Source organism: Mizuhopecten yessoensis, unplaced genomic scaffold, assembly GCF_002113885.1.
Source record: "Mizuhopecten yessoensis strain PY_sf001 unplaced genomic scaffold, ASM211388v2 scaffold2447, whole genome shotgun sequence".
Taxonomy (NCBI): Eukaryota; Metazoa; Mollusca; class Bivalvia; order Pectinida; family Pectinidae; genus Mizuhopecten; species Mizuhopecten yessoensis.
In genome coordinates this window covers 210575-226206 of record NW_018404550.1, presented here as the reverse complement: position 1 = coordinate 226206, position 15632 = coordinate 210575, and the positions used below count along the sequence as shown (strand labels likewise).

General features: G+C 36.7%; 1 protein-coding gene across 8 annotated transcripts in view; it reads left to right on the top strand.

The window, feature by feature from the left end:
• The window catches only part of LOC110446021 (tuberin-like), a 45737-nt gene that overhangs the window by 8138 nt on the left and 21967 nt on the right, over window positions 1–15632 (top strand). For 7 of the 8 annotated variants that reach the window (XM_021490967.1, XM_021490964.1, XM_021490963.1 and 4 more), the window contains exons 12-29: window positions 944–1099; window positions 2027–2130; window positions 2341–2422; window positions 2959–3114; window positions 3269–3406; window positions 5427–5555; window positions 5985–6097; window positions 6272–6407; window positions 7638–7763; window positions 8018–8161; window positions 9258–9447; window positions 9901–9994; window positions 10385–10487; window positions 11093–11208; window positions 11638–11793; window positions 12364–12788; window positions 13500–13826; window positions 14567–14596. In XM_021490967.1, coding sequence (XP_021346642.1) covers window positions 944–1099; window positions 2027–2130; window positions 2341–2422; window positions 2959–3114; window positions 3269–3406; window positions 5427–5555; window positions 5985–6097; window positions 6272–6407; window positions 7638–7763; window positions 8018–8161; window positions 9258–9447; window positions 9901–9994; window positions 10385–10487; window positions 11093–11208; window positions 11638–11793; window positions 12364–12788; window positions 13500–13826; window positions 14567–14596 — 2725 coding nt within the window. The remainder of the gene's footprint in view (window positions 1–943; window positions 1100–2026; window positions 2131–2340; window positions 2423–2958; window positions 3115–3268; window positions 3407–5426; window positions 5556–5984; window positions 6098–6271; window positions 6408–7637; window positions 7764–8017; window positions 8162–9257; window positions 9448–9900; window positions 9995–10384; window positions 10488–11092; window positions 11209–11637; window positions 11794–12363; window positions 12789–13499; window positions 13827–14566; window positions 14597–15632) is intronic. The other variant, XM_021490965.1, reaches the window with a different exon arrangement.

The window sequence follows — 15632 nt, the reverse complement described above, 5'->3', positions numbered from 1 at the left end:
GGCGTTTTTGTCGGCCAGAACCCAGTGTCTTTGTCAGCCAGAACCCAGTGTCTTTGTCAGACAATTGGTGGTCAAATGCTGATGAATTGTCCGAGATATATCAATACGTTTTGACTGCTTCCATCATAATTCCAGTTTTAATATCAGGCAGCCATCTTGGATTTTTACATTTCAAGTTTGCTATTTCTCCTTGAGGGAACTTTCTCAAATTTCACAAAAAAAGTTCCTCTTAATAGTTCAAATAGTAATGTGCATATTTAATTGCAATTGATGGAAAGAACAAAATGTTGCTGGGTGGCCGACTTGGATTTATACAGTTAATGATTGTTTTTGCTATTTCACAGAAAGTGCTGGAAGGGTCTTTCTCAAAGCTACTATCTAGTCTTCTAAGTTGTGTCAGATTCATTTTCGCTCAATCAGATAAAATAAAAAAGTGGCCTTCAGTCAGAAGTCTTTTATTTTGGCCTTTGAATTTTTTTATTCATATTTTTCACAAAGTCAAGTGAAGATCTTTCTCATATTTTTCTTATTAGCTTCCTCTTTATTCCTAGATCTACATGTTTTATTTTGAGCTCCAGGCTAGTAAATCAGAAGTGAAATGTTGCTGCAAGAATCAGAAATATCACCTGTTCTTTTCTTACATATTACTTGTACTATTCTAGTTTATAGGACAAACAGCAACCTCACTCTGAAAGGACAATGTCAAAAGCAGCTGTATGAAGTTTTCATCAAAAAATATCTTAAGATGCATTTACTGTTGATATTTTTATCAATCCAAAACATAATAGAGAAAACACATCAATCAAATTGACGTACATGTAAGGAAGCTCTTATGATGGTGGGATTAGTTGTTTATATTTGATTATATTGGGACCAATATACTTAGGAAGATACTTTGAAAATGATGAGTCGGCATCCCTAAGTACATTTTGTGTTATGATAGGTCACTGTGCCAAACCAGCCTCCACTGGACCCCCGAATGCCTGTTGATTTCCATGACATTCTCTCCATCATAGAGGACCTCCATATGCATGGCCAGTTTGCTGGATGTGTGTCCCGGTTCTTCAAAATCATTGAGCTGTGTGCTTCAAAAAGACCGGTAAGTCCTTGCATAAGTTACACTGGAACTTTACTGGTAAAACATTTAACTGTCAGTTAATCAGGAAATTTGGTTTGAGTCTGTGAAAATGAAATTCATGTTATAGCTGATTTTCTGTTTATGTTCTCCTACATGTACAAGCAGAAATAGTAATGCAGTTTGATATTTTTGTTTTGTACAGTCAATTAATTTAAGTCTTCTTAAATTTATTCCTGAATTCACATTGTACTTTTCAATACATATAAATAAGCGCAGCAAGTGTAACCTTTTGTAGTATTATGTAAAACCCCAAAGACACTTTTAACATCTGAATGACCTTCTACAAAATACATAATATGGATCATTCATTTCAGTTATCACATATACTTTCAGTTTTGCATACAGATGGTTACTATATCTTTATTTACGAAGAAAATGAATACCATACAGCTTATATATAAGGATAAAATACTTATTGACTTATCAGGGACTCCTTGACACAGGCACCAAGAATAGTGTGATGTGTTCAGGCTGGAATCTAGGGGCCTGTTTGTTTATGCGGAACAACCGGTTTGACCGTTTATAAATGTAACAATTTTGGGTATAAATGCTGGCAGACCTGCAAATGTTTATGCAGGCCTTGCAAGGCTTTGTCAAGGCATGCCTGAAAGCAGCATCAGACTACTAGGTCCGACCTTATTTAATAAACAAACAACTGTGTGTATTTATATCGTATTATCTGGACGAAAACGGCCTAGATGAGGACTGAAGGGTAAGTGGAGGAAAATATAAAATGCCAGGATGTAAAGTTTCGTAAAATCAATGCCAAATGTATTTGATCAAACATTCATGCCTACATGTAAGATGCCACAGACTGGGCAACACAATGACATCTGTCATAGTGCACAGAGCACACCCTGTTGCAAACCTTTTTATTTTTTTTGACAGGAGAGTTCTGTATCCATGCTGATTACCCATCATGCTCAGATGATTTTACCAGTGAAGGAGAATTGGATTGAGAATCTTTACTCTCTGTTAGACAAATATTTCAGGTGAGATTCTAAAGTGTATGTTACAATTTTATAGTGTGGGATTATAACCATATTTCACATGTTTATTATGATTAGATTGTAATAACTCCATTACTCTGCATAACATTGTCTAACAATGATCAAATTTCAAAATTTCTTTATAATTAAATCATGTTCCTTGTAAAGTGATATTTACTATGTTTTCATTAACAATAATGTTTAATTTTGCAGACAGGAGAGTCGCACAATGATAAGGACGAAGGCTCTGGCTGTCCTGTCTTTTGTACTTAGTGTCAACAAACACATGCACGAGGTAGGTGAAACTTGACTTTTGCATGGAAATCATTTTTCAAGTCTCAATTAATTAAGGTATTTGCCGTGACCAAGATGTCAAACTCCCATAAAAATTAATAAACTACAAGTCAAGAAACCCAAGATATGTTTCTATTTGACGTTGTTTTGAGACTTGGTGACTTGAACAGGTTAACAATCAGTGTTGATCTGGAGTTTTTTTCATTTTTTATTGGTATTAATGACCATGATAGTGTTTTTTGGAAAAATCTTGATGTATTATTTGTTGAATCCTTGATGTACTATTTGTGGAATCCTTCATGTGTTAAAAGTTATTTGTGGATTTCTTGAAACATTGATGATGTTTTGGAGAATTTTTGATGTGTTTGCTTAAGCTTTTATTTTGAGAATCTTTATGCACTGTTTAATATCAGACTATTACCTTGTAGATTTAAAAAATGTTTACGAGTTGAACTTGACATTGTAGTTTTGAAAGGCATTGTTGTGTTTATCTGACCTTTATAATTTAATTTAGATTTGTTGACCTTGACATTACAGGACGAACTGATCACTAATATCGTGCTACCACACCTTGGTCAGATAGACCAGGACAGTGACCCTGAGGTGAGGAAGGTCGCCGCGGAAATGCTGCTGTGTCTGGCCCAGAGCTGTAGCCACCAGTGTTTTCTACACATCATAGTTCTTTTAGAAAAGGTGTGTTTTTCTATACAGAAAGAATTCTTTTTTTCTTGCTCAATCAATTGACTTGATATTTTACTCCATATTTCTTTATGTCGAAGGTCAGAGATATACATCACAAGTAATTCCTGTTGTCTGACAGTTAGATATGATACATTGTGTGTTTTAGCTGATTGACAAGCCATTGGTAGCCATGGTGACAACCCGGTACCCATCAACGGAAGGAGCAGAGGCCATACAACATCATGATGAAAGCCACCTGGTGGACATAAAAACTGGGGCTATGGGGCTGGTGGACCTCCTCCGAGTAAGGCTGCTCTCTTGTGCACAAACTCTGAACAGAGTCAGTTTTATTGTCGAGTTGTAGTTACATTGCCAAGGATATATTCCAAAATGATTTAACTGATGAGATGCTTAAAGTCTTAAGTGACAATTTCACTCTCTGAATATATTTTACTTTTCAGTGTAATGACTTCATTTTATGGTGGACATAAAAACTGTTTAACACACCATATATATAACACACATGGTATTAATGTACATATTATCATAAAACGTCAATTTTGAAACACTTTTTAGAGAAGAGAATTCAGATAACAGACAGAGAAATATTCAGATCAAATTATGGTATGTTTCATCAAAGATGTTTTCAAAAATAGTACAGTACATTTCACCTAATATCACGTCGGTTAATGTCACTGTTCGGTTATTATCATGTTTTTTTGATGCACTGTTTTACCTGCTATATAATCTATGCAATTCAATTTTTTTATTAGCACCTGATTTTATGTCGATTTCTCTTAATATCACTTTATTTTGGCCATTGTCACAAAAAAATACAGGTAAATGGCGGTAATGATTCATGATAATTGCCTCGGGGGACCTTCTGTTACACCTGAACGCGTTATGTAAACAACGCCGCAGCCTTACGGGGTATTTTTTACACCTCGATGACCGTCAAACAATAGGTTACATCTAGCTGGCTGTTAAACAATAGGTTGACCTTATATACTTGTTAACAGGATATTCACCTGTACTTTGATAGGAAATAATCACAAAATCTTTGAAAATCATAATAATTGGCAATTTGATATGTGATGCTGCACCTACCGAACCGTGTTATACCGTGTTATACCAGTCTGGATTAATGAACAGTGTTATACTGTGTTATACCGTGTTATACCGGTCTGGATTAATAAACTGTGTTATACCGGTCTGGATTAATAAACCGTGTTATACCAGTCTGGTTAATGAACCGTGTTATACCGTGTTATACCGTGTTATACCGTGTTATACCGGTCTGGATTAATGAACCGTGTTATACCAGTCTGGATTAATGAACCGTGTTATACCGTGTTATACCGGTCTGGATTAATGAACCATGTTATACCGGTCTGGATTAATGAACCGTGTTATACCGTGTTATACCGGTCTGGATTAATGAACCATGTTATACCGGTCTGGATTAATGAACAGTGTTATACCAGTCTGGATTAATGAACCGTGTTATACCGTGTTATACCGTGTTATACCGTGTTATACCGGTCTGGATTAATGAACTGTGTTATACCGTGTTATACCGTGTTATACCGGTCTGGATTAATGAACCGTGTTATACCGATCTGGATTAATGAACCGTGTTATACCGTGTTATACCATGTTATACCGGTCTGGATTAATGAACCGTGTTATACCAGTCTGGATTAATGAACCGTGTTATACTGTGTTATACCGTGTTGTACTGGTCTGGATTAATAAACCGTGTTTTACTGGTCTGGATTAATGAACCGTGTTATACCAGTCTGGATTAATGAACCGTGTTATACCAGTCTGGATTAATGAACCGTGTTATACCGTGTTATACCAGTCTGGATTAATGAACCGTGTTATACCAGTCTGGATTAATGAACCGTGTTATACCGTTCTGGATTAATNAATAAACCGTGTTATACTGGTCTGGATTAAAAAAAACGTGTTATACCGGTCTGGATTAATGAACCGTGTTATACCGTGTTATACCAGTCTGGATTAATGCAAGCCTTGATGGCCTCACCAGAAAATTTCAACCTGCAGATTTGTCCCATTTTCCAAATGAACAACTGTTGGCCAACTGTTGGCCACCCAATAAATTAAAGTGGTCCAGGAGAATTGTCATGAATTTCATCAGTAATTCTAATTGGGTTTTACTAGCTGCTTAGTTGAATACCACATAAGTATAAATGTCAGGAAGTTAATATATGTCTTCTTCAGTTTTACCAATTTTTACAAATGTGTCCTGTGTATACCTAACAACATTGATTTGATGAGGTTTAGAAATGTATTTCTAGATTAAGCTGTACATGTACCCCTCGAGTGAGTGTCAGGAGATCTATCAGCTGACTCTGGGCCACCTGAGGACACAGTACTCCAGCAGTCAGGACTACAGTAGTCAAACTGCAGCAGTCATCAGGAAAAGTGTGAGTACTACATCTGATACTAATTCTGTAAAATGTTAGCGAAGTACGCTCATATCTGATTAGATTTTTGAAAAAAATGTATTATTTAATTATATTTTGCGATCATTGGCATGTTAGAAAATACTACCGGTAATAACAAAGTTGGCCGAAAACAATTGCATGTAAATCAAAATAATTAGTACCATTATTTTCAAAATGTTAACCACTCTTTTCTATGTGTAATTTCACTTTGCTCTAGGAAGGTCTTGATATTTGATTACGATTACTGAAATTAATGAAAAAAAAATATATTTTGAAAAACTGAAAATTGTATTGATAAGTTGAATATTTCACAGGTGAGAGTTATAGGCCTGCAGGTATATAAATGTGGTTATAAATGATAAAACCTTTTTCTGTTAAACATTAAACATGTACATGCCTCCTTCACAGATCATGACGGCACTGCTCCAAATGCGTTCTGATAGTTTGAGCAGGTTGGGCTTCATCAACCTTGATCAGGACACACAACCCAAGTTCAGTCCATATATTGTTTGTGAAGTGAAGTAAGTACATTCATTTGTCAAGTGTGATGACAGGAAAGGATATTTTACAAGTTTATTGTTCATTATAACAAGACCTCTAGCGCTGGGTGTTTGATAAAAAATTCTTGTCAGAAGTACAAGAAAGAACTATAAAGTTATGACACCCTGAGCACTGTGATTCTCTACTCCCCATAGGTGTGACGAGGATGCTGTGACAGTCCCCTCCAGCCCAAACCCTGTCCCCAAGGAGTCCTCTAAGTTCCTGTGGACAAGTGCCACTCTACTGAACTACACTGAAGCCTTCAGCCTCTTCATCACTTGTCTACAGCACGTAAGGGTTTAGGGTTTTATTATATAGGTCTGGAACATAACATTTGTCATTTCTTCAGCTGTATTAACAAATCTATAATTTACTGCTGTGTATTTATGTAGGATCATACTAAAATTGGTGCATTTTTGCAGAATTATTTTATAATTGATAAAATGTAGGATTATATTTAAATTTATGTAGGATTATACTATACTTGTGTATTTATATTGGATTATACTATACTTGTGTATTTATATCGGATTATACTATACTTGTGTATTTATATCGTATTATCTGGAAGGATTATACTATACTTGTGTATTTATATAGGATTATCAGGAAGGATTATTCTATACTTGTGTATTTATATCGGATTATCTGAAAGGATTATACTATACTTGTGTATTTATAAAGGATTATCTGGAAGGATTATACTATACTTGCGAATTTATATAGGATTATCAGGAAGGATTATTCTATACTTGTGTATTTATATCGGATTATACTATACTTGTGTATTTATAGCGGATTATCTGGAAGGATTATACTATACTTGTTTATTTATATAGGATTATCAGGAAGGATTATTCTATACTTGTGTATTTATATCGGATTATACTATACTTGTGTTTTTATATAGGATTATCTGGAAGGATTATACTATACTTGCGAATTTATATAGGATTATCAGGAAGGATTATACTATACTTGTGTATTTATATTGGATTATACTATACTTGCGTATTTATATCGGATTATACTATACTTGTGTTTTTATATAGGATTATCTGGAAGGATTATACTAAACATGTGTATTTATATCGGATTATCTGGAAGGATTATACTCTACTTGTGTATTTATATAGGATTATCAGGAAGGATTATTCTATACTTGTGTATTTATATCGGATTATACTATACTTGTGTATTTATAGCGGATTATCTGGAAGGATTATACTATACTTGCGAATTTATATAGGATTATCAGGAAGGATTATTCTATACTTGTGTATTTATATCGGATTATCAGGAAGGATTATACTATACTTGTGTATTTATATCGTATTATCTGGAAGGATTATACTATACTTGTTTATTTATATAGGATTATCAGGAAGGATTATACTATACTTGTGTATTTATATAGGATTATCAGGAAGGATTATACTATTATGGATGTATTTAGTTATGATTATGTTATAAGGTTGACCTACAAGAGTGCTGGTTGTAGTACCGTTCTTTGGTTTACAGGACCTTGACTGGCAGGTTATTGAGTGTGTGCTGGTCAACCTTCCCCTGCTGCTTCAGAACAAGACTCTGATCCTCTCTACCCAGGGAGACCTCATAGACACTCTGTGTCATGTACTTTGTGCCATGGTAATTACTCAAAAGAATCCTGTATCATGTGATGCATGTCATAGTACCTTTTTAGAAGTCTTATATATATATAAATATTGTACGTTGTATTGATACTGGAACATATTATGTAGGATACCCTGTTGGGATTGTTTTTGTTTTGTTCGGTGAACAGATATAATAATACATCAACCAACCGCACACAAATCAGATTAGAAAAAAAAAGAAATCTTCAAATCCAGTATTGAATTATATACTGTTTATTTTGTTTACAGGTAAATGACCGCCAGTTGGGATTTCCTGAAAAACTGACAAATGTTCCATTTGGAAAGTTTACCAGGTCAGATTTCCATGCGTTTATATTTCCTGTACTTGCATCCATGGTTTCCTACCACAAGCATCTTGACAGAAACAGACAGGTGAGCAGTTATTTTCCTTTGATTTTATAGAAACAACTTCAGTCCTTTGTTGTGTCGCCTGCGAAAAGCTGGAGACACATAGGTATTGCTATGTTGGCAGCGGCGTCATCGTCCGAACAGAGGTTTTTCGTACGATAACTTTAGTTTCCTTGGGCCGATCAAACTCAAACTTCATGCAGTGCTTCCTTACCAAAAGTGCTTGCTTGGGATTGCTTTTCAGGTCCGAAGGTCAAAGGTCAAGGTCACTGTTACTAAAAATAGAAAATCTGTTTTCGTGCGATAACTTGAGTTTCCTTGGGCCGATCAAACTCAAACTTCATGCAGTGCTTCCTTACCAAAAGTGCTTGCTTGGGATTGCTTTTCAGGTCCGAAGGTCAAAGGTCAAGGTCACTGTTACTATAAATAGAAACTTCACTAAAACTGTATACTGGACGGCTTCGATCTACCACTTGTTCACCGTGTATACCTCTGAAATGCCGTCTTACTCCAAATGTTATTGACAACACTAGCTGTTTAACATCATAATCCACAAGTTTATTCATTTATTTATGGGAAACCATCCGACAAATCATACAAATTAAACTTGGAATTGAGACAATGAGTATCCATAGCAAGTTCCTTAAAGTGAATTCTTCCCAGAATATATAACAATATGATGCCATCCAAAAATATAATCTATGATTATTGCTTACTTTTAACATTATTTCTTGAAATGAAAAGTGTATCTATTTCTTCGTAATCTCCCAGCTTCCTGCGCAGGCGACACATCCACTTCCGTGGAATTCTTGTTATTGAATAATGGCACATTGTCATTGGTGCAAGCTTAAAAAAAAGCCTATTTCAACTACCTGTAGGTGCACGAAAGCTAGCATCTCCCTCCACGCCCCTTAGAAAACTCCATCTGCATAATGAAGTATTCATACAATACTCTTAACTTTGGGTTGGTGTTGTTTGCTACAGAAAGGGCTGATGTTGATAAAGTATCTGGAGTCTGATCTGGTAATGTGGGTTACAAAAGCATTATCTTGAGTAATTGTTCTGTGTTGCAGTGAAGTTAGAAAAAGGTCTTACGCTATTTAGTATGTGTGTGTTACAGAAAGAGTTGATCAAGTGCCTTGAGTTTGGTTTGGTGTCCAAGTGTGCCAAGCTGTGTACCAACGCCTTACGTTTGTGTACACTGGAGATGCAGGAAGTGATGATGAGGCAGCTGCCGTCGGTCCTGCTCCAGCTCTCCAAAATATCTGCCACTATCTCCATGGCAATACCTGTACTTGCATTTCTTTCAAGTAAGTCAATATTTGTATGTGTTAAACATCACCATGGTGATCCATGTTGTCATAGCTACAGGTTAGCTGTATATGTGGCTCACTCTTACCTGGACTGTGTTCGTTCTTTGTAAAGTCTATAATCAGGGACATTTTCACCCCTCATACTGCTGATAGACTCCTTTTTGAAATAAACTAAATTAACATTCAAGAAATGTAAAACCATGTCACCCATTACTATTTGATATTCGACAGCAGTTTCTGTTCATTTACAATCTGTCTTAATATGAGAAATGCTTTTAAAATTTCCATTATAGAAAATTTTGATAAAAATGTCAAAACTTTGAACTAAAAACATAATGCTCTACTTACAATAAAAGTTAAAAGTAACAAAATGTATATTTACCATGTTTTGAAACAACTGTAATACTTGAGATGAATTAATAAATGTTTTTTTGTTTTATCATGTGATAGGTATTGTACGTCTGCCAAAGATGTATGCCAACTTTGTTGAGGATGAATATATGAGCGTGTTTGCGATAGCATTGCCATATACTAACCCGTTCAAGTAAGATATTCCATTTAATGGACGGTTGAACAGTCACTGTTGTTTTGAAGCATGTGAAAATAAGGTTTCTGTTTGTCAGATTTGAAATTGTTGAAAGTTTAATACTAAAGAGTCCATTCAACTGTGAATGTGAATTTAAATAGATGTAATTGGCCATATTTTTACAGAAAAAGTATGTTTTTTTAGAAATTTAATTTTAATAATTCATTATATGGTGATGAAACACTATATTTAGGAATTGTGTGGCTCACTACTTTGAGTAACTAGACAGTGTACAACAAAGTGAGTTAATGACACTGATCATTAGATTTAAACTCAAGTGTTACACTTACTGATATAAAATATGGAAAGTCGAAGTATTTAAAAATATAATTCCACAAACTATTGCAGATTCAGCCATTACACTGTGTCCCTGGCTCACCATGTCATCGCTATCTGGTTCATACGCTGTCGAGTCCCTTTTAGGAAAGGCTTTGTCAAGTTTATACAGAAGGTTGGTATCAGAAAGAATCTAGTCGTATACTATTTACCATGATAAATAAGTTACCTTGATGATGGAGGTTGTTTAGAATACATGACCGAGACATATGCCCATATACTTACTGTCAATGTTGACTGACACAGGAAAATAACATAATTATCACTTAATAAATCCTATCTAAATTGATCTAAATAAAACAATCTTTTCAATCTGTACACTCAAGGTGTTTTATAAGATTCGTTTTATATTAGAAATCACACATTAGAAATACTGTTAAGGTATAGTATACTAGAATCGCTCAACTGAGCTTGTTGTAACATACACAGGTTGTGGTAGAAAGCTTTTTGTGTTATTGGTGCCTCAGTTTGATCCCCAGAGGTAGCTGATAATTGTTATCCCTCCAATGGCATGGTGGTTTTCCCCACTGAGACAACAACATTAGTTCCCTTAGGTGCTCTCTAATCAAAGCTCCATAGAGCTTGTTTTATGATCTATTTATGACATTTTGAGTTATTAGCGCTATTTAGAGGCTGTATGTTAGAAACAAGAATATTTGTACATGCCATTACCCAGGTAAGTCTTCAGGCTTACATTTTTGGTAACACTACTGTTTACAGGGACTGCGAGCCAATGTGCTGCAATTGTTTGAGGAAAACTCCATGCTGCAGCTTCAGAATGAGGACTCGACTGACAGGAACAGAGCAGCCACGTGCAACGAGGCAGCTCTCAGCAGGTAATGTATTCAATGCTTAGCAACATAAGGTAGGAAATTCCCAGCAATGTGGAAATATATCTGTTGTATCCTTTACAAGAAAAACACATTGATAGAGAGTGTAGAAGAAACGTGGCTGAGTATCATCAAACTATTTTTTGGCAAGTCCTGGCCATTTTTTTTTCCAAAATTTTGATCAGTATCATTACTAAGAGATATAGTGGGTTCTCAAACAACTAATGAGTCCTATAGGGAAAGCATGAGTCCAAACTCATAAAATATCTGAGTCCCAAAACTAAATCTATCATCAACACAACACATTACAGTTTGAGCATAAATATTTTACTCATATATCAAAAATAATGTTGAAAATGTAGAAAAAATCAGCTGATCCCGGGACCTTCAGGTTAAGAATTAAATATTAACTGCTAACTAATAATTGTATTGAAGTCGGCGGAGAATGCTGTCTGGGTCATCTATATCCAGACAGAGATACCACCCCCCAGTAGACGACAAGATGTCACAGTTCCACAAGGAGCTCACAGAGACATGCACAGACTTCATGGCCAGATACACATTTGCCAACTACAACGCTGTCCCTCACAGGTACATGTTTGTTACTGATGAGATCAGACAAGGTAACAGTGATGAAGTCTTTAACATTAGGTTTCATGTCTAAAAAAAATGAGAGATAAAAAATGTGGATATTTCTGTTTTGGTTAATGTATTGTATCATTGTTGGTCTTAAGAAAAAGATTGCATTTCAATCTTATGATGGGAAAAGATATGAATTCCTTAAAGTCTGACTTTTAGGCACTTATAGGACCTTCATTGAAGATGCAGGTGCCCTATAATAATCAGTATAGCAATCATCTATCTGTCCACACTTTCTATTTCTAGAGATTAACTCAGAATCTAACAGACTAATCTTTTTGAAATTTAACATGATTGTACATTATGATATGAAGATAATATGCAAGGGGAGTTTGAAAAGTTTCTAAGGTCAAGGTCACTGTTACTTAAAATGGTAAGGCACATGGCAGGGCCCCTACTGACCCATTAGTGCTCCAGTTTTGTTTCAAATTTGTTGCATGGTTAAAATTCATGTCAGGAAAAGAATGTGCACACCACCATCTTTCTGATGATTGATATTTAAAGTATCCTTCTTTTACCCAGGTCACAGGAGGCAGAATTTCTGCTGAAAGGAGGACAGACCAAAACATGGATGCTAGGGAATAAAGTGGTTACTATAACAACTAGTGGGGGTGGCAATAATAAGTTTGGTAACACATGGCTGTGTGACCAGTGTATGGCCCAGATCCAAGGTGGAGAACCCCAAGAGAAGAAGCTGCCTCAGCCAGACACCCCGGGGCGCCGACGCCATAAGTCTGCTGTGCTTAGCCGAAGTACAAGTACGGTACAGGAGTCCTCCAAGTCAAGTAGTGATGACATCGGTATTCAGGCACACACATCTTATGATGATACGAGTCTTATAGGGGAGGAACAGCAGAATGTAGCAGTACAGACAGGTCGTTCACTGACTGAACACTCACCCTCCAAACCTGGATTCGACACAGAGGCCATAGAGTCCCTTCTCTGGGGTAGGTTACTTGTAGAGACTTGTCCCTTACTCAGAACACTCGCCCTCCAAACCTGGATTTGACACGGAGGCCATAGAGTCCCTTCTGTGGGGTAGGTTACTTGTAAAGACTTGTCCCTTACTCAGAACACTCGCCCTCCAAACCTGGATTTGACACAGAGGCCATAGAGTCCCTTCTGTGGGGTAGGTTACTTGTAGAGACTTGTCCCTTATTCAGAACACTCACCCTCCAAACCTGGGTTTGACACGGAGGCCATAGAGTCCCTTCTCTGGGGTAGGTTACTTGTAGAGACTTATCCCTTACTCAGAACACTCACCCTCCAAACCTGGGTTTGACACGGAGGCCAGAGAGTCCCTTCTCTGGGGTAGGTTACTTGTAGAGACTTATCCCTTACTCAGAACACTCATCCTCCAAACCATGACACACTTACATTGTAAACACCAACCCCTGTGTGTAAGTCACCAATATGATGTCAGAACAGCCATGCAATGTGTATAAAGACCTTAACTAGGATAACACAGCTCTGATAAGATATCTCACTACATGTACTATGTACCAGATTGTCAATCTCTATTAACCATAGCAACAATAGTAGATGTACAAGCTTGACTCAGAAGTGAAGAATCAATCATTTGGGAAAAAACCTGAATATTATTTATTGGATTTTATCGTATGAAAAAGCATTTATTTAGTAAATACTGACTGTTATAGGGGTGAAGAACCAGACATCAGATGGACGTGTGCTGAACAGTCTGATGTGTAACTGTTGGTGTACTGGATGGGCAGAAATCATGATACGTGCCCCAAGCGGAAACCTATCGTGGATGATGCGTATCGAGAATGAGACAAGCCTGACTTCTCTCCAGGAGTCGCCCATGACCGACATCACCATGCTGTTTGCAGCCATGCGTAACAAGCCACCAGACATGGACAGTCTGCGGAGCTCGAGTCGGATAGACAGCGGGAGTATTGGGGAGGAGGAGTATGAGTCCTTGTATGACCTCCACTTCCCCTCAGACTCCAGCAGTGACCACAGAAGTAAGTGTCTCACCAATCTTATTTATGTCCTTAGAGTGATGTGTAACATTGAGAGAGCAGTACTAATGATATGTGACCTTGACAGGGTAGTATAGGTGACATGTGACTGAAAGGATAGCATTGGTCATGTGTGACCTTCAGGGAGTAATATTGGTGATGTATGACCTTGAGAGAGTAGCATTGGTGATGTGTGACCTTGAGAGAGTAGCATAGGTGATGTGTGTCCTAGAGAAAGTAGCATTGGTGATGTGTGACCTTGGCAGAGTAGCATTGGTGATGTGTGACCTTGGCAGAGTAGCATTGGTGATGTGTGTCCTTGGCAGAGTAGCATTGGTGATGTGTGACCTTGGCAGAGTAGCATTGGTGATGTGTAACCTTGAGAGAGTAGCATTGGTGATGTGTGACCTTGAGAGAGTAGCATTGGTGATGTGTGACCTTCAGGGAGTAGTATTGGTGATGTGCGACCTTGGCAGAGTAGCATTGGTTATGTGTGACCTTGAGAGAGTAGCATTGGTGATGTGTGACCTTGAGAGAGTAGCATAGGTGATGTGTGACCTTGGAAGAGTAGCATTGGTGATGTGTGACCATGGCAGAGTAGCATTGGTGATGTGTGACCTTGAGAAAGTAGCATTGGTGATGTGTGACTTTGGCAGAGTAGCATTGGTGATGTGTGACCTTGAGGAAGTAGTATAGCTGATGTTATTTTTTGTGTGACCTTGACATGACCTTTTTTCCATTAGGTTGTGACATCCAAGTAAAGGCAGACAAAGGTTGGTGAATCAATGTTTATCATAAGTAAATTTCATACGTTTCATTTTGTATTATTTTCTGACTTTGGCTTAATTTGACTTTAAAATCCGCAATCATTAGTTACTTTTGCTTTTATCATGAACAATTATGCATCTGTTTTACATTGCATTATTATTTTTACTAATTTCTCTATTGATTTGTTGGTGTAACTTGCATGATTGAATGGTATCACTTAAGACACCTGTATTTTCTTATCCAACTGATGCTTCAGCACTAATGTATGCCATTTATACTGATGTACAATTACATGATGTACATCAGCAATTGTCAAATGATCTGATAATTTTCCTCATGAGCAATATGTAAGTGTAAACATGTACATCCATGATCTTGGTATATCATCTACAGCATATTCTTAACAACTTAGTAGACAGTACCATTAAGGTTTTAGCTACTTGGCTTTTTTAATTATTTTGGATCTTTCTGGACTGAAAATGCTAAAAAGGTGCTTCGTCTTCTATATGAGCTAGAAAGACACTGCCCAGAATGCCAGGAAAAATAGTACTTTGAAAATAAAACTTAAGATAACTTCTAATATATTCAGCCATAACTTAAATTTATTCAGTGAAATAGTAATATTTTTATCATTATAACCATTTTTGTTATTTTTTTCTTGTTTTTTATACGGTGTTCTAATTCTAAGTATACACAATATTAAAACAAATCATCGGGTGTAGAGCCGACGCCGTACTTCTAGTCTAGGTTCTGTAGGTTCCGTCATCCCTTGCTTGGATACCCAGGGGTATGCAGGGCGATTGAGGAACGGGAAACTAAAGGCAATATTCAATCGCAACAAGCTCAGGATAGGTTGGTTTCTTTATTGTATGTCTACCGGTTTCGCCCGGTCCAGAAGAAGCCCACATGTTCGGGCGAAACCGGTAGACATAAAATAAAGAAACCAACCTATCCTGAGCTTGTTGCGACACAATATTAAAAGATACATACATCAATGTTGATGTACATGAATGACGGTGTACATGATTTCAGTATCATCTA